General features: G+C 30.5%; 1 protein-coding gene across 1 annotated transcript in view; it reads left to right on the top strand.

The window, feature by feature from the left end:
• The first annotated feature begins 4,805 nt into the window (after nucleotides 1-4,805).
• LOC105519577 (ankyrin repeat domain-containing protein 30B-like) overlaps nucleotides 4,806-5,684 on the top strand; it is a 31,966-nt gene continuing 31,087 nt past the window's right edge. Inside the window, exons 1-2 of the mRNA XM_011952951.1 lie at nucleotides 4,806-4,950; nucleotides 5,272-5,333. Coding sequence (XP_011808341.1) covers nucleotides 5,277-5,333 — 57 coding nt within the window. The 5' untranslated portion in view covers nucleotides 4,806-4,950; nucleotides 5,272-5,276. The remainder of the gene's footprint in view (nucleotides 4,951-5,271; nucleotides 5,334-5,684) is intronic.

Below are 5,684 nucleotides of genomic sequence, written 5' to 3'. Positions count from 1 at the left end.
AGACTCCGTCTCAAAAAATAAATAAATAAATAAATATTAGTAGAAATTTAGAAATGTAAATTCTCTTTCTCAGAATCTGTATTATTAAGGGATACCAGTGTGTTTTCTAAGTTATTTAATTAAAAGTATACTTTAAACTCTTCATCTAAATGAAGAATGCAGATTTTACCCTAAGTAAACAACCAGTTCTGGAAGCAGAGACTCTTAATAAGCATATGGTAAGATTTTAATTTCAGAATTTTTAAATTGCAGTTTTTAAACATATTGTTCAAAGATCTTTGATCACATTTGAAAATTTTAAATGTCAGAAGACTTTGTATTTAGTTATTTAAATAATGTTTTTGAAGTTCTTTAGTTATTTAAATAATCTTTTTGAAGCTCTTGCATCACTATGAGATGCCGCAAGTTAGAAAACATACTTGCGTGCATCGTTGTGTACCCAGAATACAGTCTTGCCTATAAAAAGCATTTTAAGAGGTTTGCAATGTGAATAATAAGCAGACAATTGATTTTTTATGTAATGGAATGTTATGAGTGAGATAATATGCATAATGTATCTTATAATTAAATCTAATGAATTTCTAAATGTGGCTTTAATTTATATTTTCTTTTAATATTTAGAATGCATAAATTCACATGCATTATCTTAAGGAAATATGTCTTAAATAAGAAAACAGTAAATCAGAGATATGTAGTAACTAGGAAAGAAAGTTACACCATATTTTCTAGTATCCTCCAAGTAGAGTTTAGATTAAAAATATTGTAATATATTTTAGTCTCAACTCATGTTGTTTTTTTGTTTTTGAGACGGAGTCTCACTCTGTCACCCAGGCTGGAGTGCAGTGGCATAATCTTGGTTGACTGTAGCCTCTGCCTTCTTGGTTCAACCAATTCTCCTGCCTCAACCTCTTACATAAGCTGAGACTACAGGTGCACGCCACCACACCCAGCTAATTTTGTATTTTTAGTAGAGGCAGGGTTTCACCATGTTGGCTAGGATGGTCTTGATCTCTTGACCGCATGATCTGCCCTCATTGGCCTCCTAAAGTGCTGGGATTACAGGCGTGAGCCACAAAGCCCAGCCAAGACTCATGTTCTATTAAACATATGTTTTCAAGGAATACATTACTCTGAAATTCTTATTACCAGTAATTTCTTCAGCTGAAAAGCTTATGAAACATTCCTTTTTAAATTTTTTCTCTCTCTGTAGTAAGAATGTTCTCGCTTTTAGGTATTGATTGAAGACCATGTTTAACTAATTGAGTGTCTTATTATATAATAACAAAATTAAAATCTTGATTACACAGATATTAACAAAATAACTAATTATAGTGTAAATACTGATCAGCATGATGGGAATATATTATTAACAAAAGTCTGTATTTTATGTATTTTGTCACATGTCTTAGGGTAGTTGTTTCTCCTTTTCTTTCACAACTGAAGCTCATACTTGATTGACTGATCATGTCTCTTGTTTGTTTCTCCCTCCTCCGTCACCTTTTTAACAATGATTTACCCCAGACTTTTTTCTCACAGAACACGTTTTTTCAGTGTCTGCTTTTGAGGGCATCTCTGTCTCAGTTGTCAGCATATTTATTTACAGGTTTCTATTTAGTTGCTATGTATGATTTTCATTAATCAATCATTGCCCCCCCATGACTTATTCTGTTTTTCTCTGTTTCTTGGAAGAAGCAGAATTTATACAGTTATTTATACTTAGCTTTTTGCCACACAGAATAGAAACAACCTATACCATTTTAAGGCAAACCCAGTTAAACAAGGTACTATTAAAAACTAAAGTCTCACATTTTTTCACACACAAGGTAACCAATACAACTATAAATTGTGAAGAGATATTTCAAAATATAACATGTAATTTTAAAATTTTAATTATTTCTGTAATACTATAAACTATGTAAGGGTAAATTTTTGTCTTAGGTTATTTTGGTTAAAAAAATTATCTAATGGATACCACCATATTTATATAATAATAAATTAGATGAAGGGGATGATAGGAAATAAGTAATTGAAGAAGGGTAAGATAAACATAGAGACTACATTGGATAGTCAAGATGAGACAGATTTTTATAAATACACAGCAAAAATATTGGTTTCAATGAGAGCAGGAACTCTCTATAATAAAAGATATGATATAAATTATTTAAAATAAAAATTAAGAAAATATAGCCAGCTAATAAAATATAGCTCAGGTGTTTTTGAGTGACTTATAGCTAATTTTAATAAAAAGCTGAAAGAAAACATAAGGACAAGTATAGGTAAGAGCAGTTTGTTGTACTCTTTAAAATACCTTGTAGAGAATAATTTGAATGTTTCTAACATAAAGGAAAGATACATACTTAAGGTGATTAATATTTCAATTATTCTGATTTGATTATGTGAATGTATTAAGTGATAATATGTACCCCTAAAATGTGTACATTTATAGTGTGTCAACAAAAAATTTATAAACAAGGCATGAAAATTTAATTCTCACTTCTTTTAGGAACTTTATGTTTTATATTTAATGTAGCTATACTTACATTAATATAGAATGTAAAGTAAAATCTGTTATAGGCCTTGTCAGCTTTATTGTGAATTATTAATTTTGATTCTTTGGTTTCTGATTTCAGATTTCTAACTTAATATTTGACATATCCTTAGGTTATTTAACTAATTTATCTCACTCTTTGATATAACTTTAGCAGCTGTTTTGAATATTTTTGATAATAGAGTATAAATAAATAAGCATTTTATTTAAACTTGTTGTTAAAATTAAATTTTCTGATCATATGAATAAGATTCTTCTGTGTCTCTTAAAAGAGAAAAATCTCTTTTAAGCTTCAGTACTCTGAAATAAATAAATGTAGAAATTATTAATCTCTAGAAATATTCTGAGATTTTTGCTCATAATATCTATGTAATGGTACTATATACACACATCAAATGAATGTAATCAACACTGGTGAATTTTTTAAAGTAAAGTACCTATTATTATAGAATCATATGCAAGGGAAGATTGATAACAGAGTAAACAAACTTATCATTGGAAGAATACTTTTTACTTTTAAATATATCTTTTACAGTGGAGATATTTTATATTATTTCCAGGAAGCCTTATTAACTTTAGTCTTCATAATTATTAAACCTTGCACATACATTTGTTTATTTCTAAAACTCAGCAATCCTGTCGACTTGAATTTTTTAGTTTCTTTCTTCACCTGTGAATACTGAATCCTGCTTGACAATCATAGATATATATAAAAACTATTAAATCTTCAACTTGAGTAATTATTGCTTAATTTTCTTTATTTGAGATCTTTTCTCCAATTTTAAACTGCCATCTTATATGATGTAAATAGGCAATTTGAGCTAGTATTATATTGTTTACAGGAACATAAGAAAAGCATGTGAATTTTAAAGCAGGATTTCACATTTCTGTCTCACTTTATAGTAGTACTTAAAAATGCCTCATAATTCTATAGGTAAGCATTTCTCTTGCACAATTAAAAATTTCAAGGTTTTTATAAAGGTTGTTTTACAGAATCTTGTTGTTTTAGAAGTAAATGTTTTCATTCAATTCAAAGATGCCTATTGCAATAATATTTCAGAAATATTTACCTATATCAATAAAATTATATTCTTGGAACAAGTTTGGAAATATATATCTTAGAAACTTAATCTCACGTTTTTCTCTCTCCTTTAATTTCATTTTCAAAATTTCAACAGTCTGCATAGATTTGTGTTGCTTAATTCTACCCATTTACTCTATCTTGTAAATATTTATTTTCTTATCACTATGTAATTTTCCTCATGTAGATTTTCTACTCATACTCCAAATGTATTTATCCAGATCTTTCTTCCAAGCCCCTTGGATGCCTCAAATCTTATAGATCTCAAACCGAAGGCATCATTTTAATTCTTTTTCTGCCTCTTTTCTGACTCTTTGTAATATACTCAGTCATCTGGTTTCCCCATCCTAGTAAATAACATCTAGGAAGTAGCCATGAACTGCTCAAACACTTTAACCTGATTTCAACCGTCCCCCACATCCTGTACTTCAAACCACCTCCAGGTCACCAAGCCAGTCACACACCAAAATTTGTATTATCTACCTTCTTATAATTTTCCATCTCTTATTACCATAATTAACCCTCTACCTATAATTTTGAAGTACTCCTTTCTAGTTTTGCCCCATCTCCCCATGTTCATCTATCTTTACATCGCTGGAAGGGTCACCTTTCTAAAATATATTTGTAATGATGTAACTCATCTGCATATTGAGCGGATACCCATTACATGAAGGGTTAAGTTCACATTCTAGCGTGACACATATCTTACATGGTTTGGTCCCATTTTTTATCTCTTCAACTCATATCCTCTGACTGTGTTCCAGTTTTACCACATCACTTTGGCATCCCTCAGTTGCCATGTTGTTTCATGCCTTATTATTTTGCACATGCTGTTGTACCTAGAGTCTTTGTATCCTGACTCTGCACTTTACCTGTCCTTCCAAATATGGCCCCATTATGGCAGCATTTTCTATGCTTTTCAGGTAAAACTCATTGTTCTCTCCTTTGTACCCTTATGCATTTTATTGACTTAAATTGTAGAACTGGTGAATTATACTTTTCTGTTCTTTTTTTGTTTTCACATATCTCTACCATTTCTTGAATATAGGCCAGAATCTATCTTCCATGTATATTTTCTGCTTCTCCCAGGATAGTGCCTATGATTTGATAGATATGGTGTATGTTTTTTCTTGTTGTTGTTCTCTTTTGTCTTACTGATAAATTGTGTGAGTGAATAAATAAAACTTTTTCCTGAAGTTTTTTTTTTTTGTTATTGTTGCTTTTGTTTATTGTTTGTAATAGGAGGAAGCAAAAAAGACAGTAACTGGACAACAAGAAAATGATATTGGCATTATTGAACAAGCTCCACAAGATCAAACAAGTAATGACAATTTTATTTTTATACCAAAATAATAGAAGTGGTACATTAGTGAATATCTCTGAAAATCTTTCTATGCTTAAGTGCTATTATTTACAAAACAATTTTATAGACCAAAATACAATGGCTATTAAAAAAAAACTTTCTGATATCTTTCTTCATGCTATCAATTCTTTTTACTGAACCTGCTTCAATTCTGAAATTCTATTTTTGCTGTTAGTTTTATTTTTGAAATACTCATAAATGGCAATAGATTTGTATATGGTATTCCAATTTACAGTAATAAATGTTCTCATATATGTGTCTGTGAATAACATTTTGTAGATAAGATGCCCACATCAGAATCAGGACAAAAAGAATATACAAAATCATCTTCAGATTCTGAGGTATGTGTATTGTTGTTGTTGCTATTTTAAAACTTAAGTAATGAGTAATCTTAAAACATAAAAAGGTGATTTGACTTTATACTCTCACCTCTGCATGTGTCTGTAAGGTGGGTGATCATGAGATCAGGAGATTGAGACCATCCTGGCTAACATGGTGAAACTGTCTCTACTAAAAATACAAAAAAATTAGCCAGGTTTGGTGGTGTGTGCCTGTAGTCCCAGCTACTCAGGAGGCTGAGGCAGAAGAATGGTGTGAACCCAGGAGGCAGAGCTTGAAGTGAGTCAAGATCACGCCACTGCACTCCAGCCTGGGTGACAGAGTGAGAATCCATCTCAAAGAAAAGCAAAAAA

Source organism: Colobus angolensis, unplaced genomic scaffold (genome assembly GCF_000951035.1).
Source record: "Colobus angolensis palliatus isolate OR3802 unplaced genomic scaffold, Cang.pa_1.0 Scaffold352, whole genome shotgun sequence".
NCBI lineage: Eukaryota > Metazoa > Chordata > Mammalia > Primates > Cercopithecidae > Colobus > Colobus angolensis.
The sequence above is the reverse complement of the archived record's forward strand: the minus strand, read 5'-3'. Positions and strand labels throughout refer to the sequence as shown.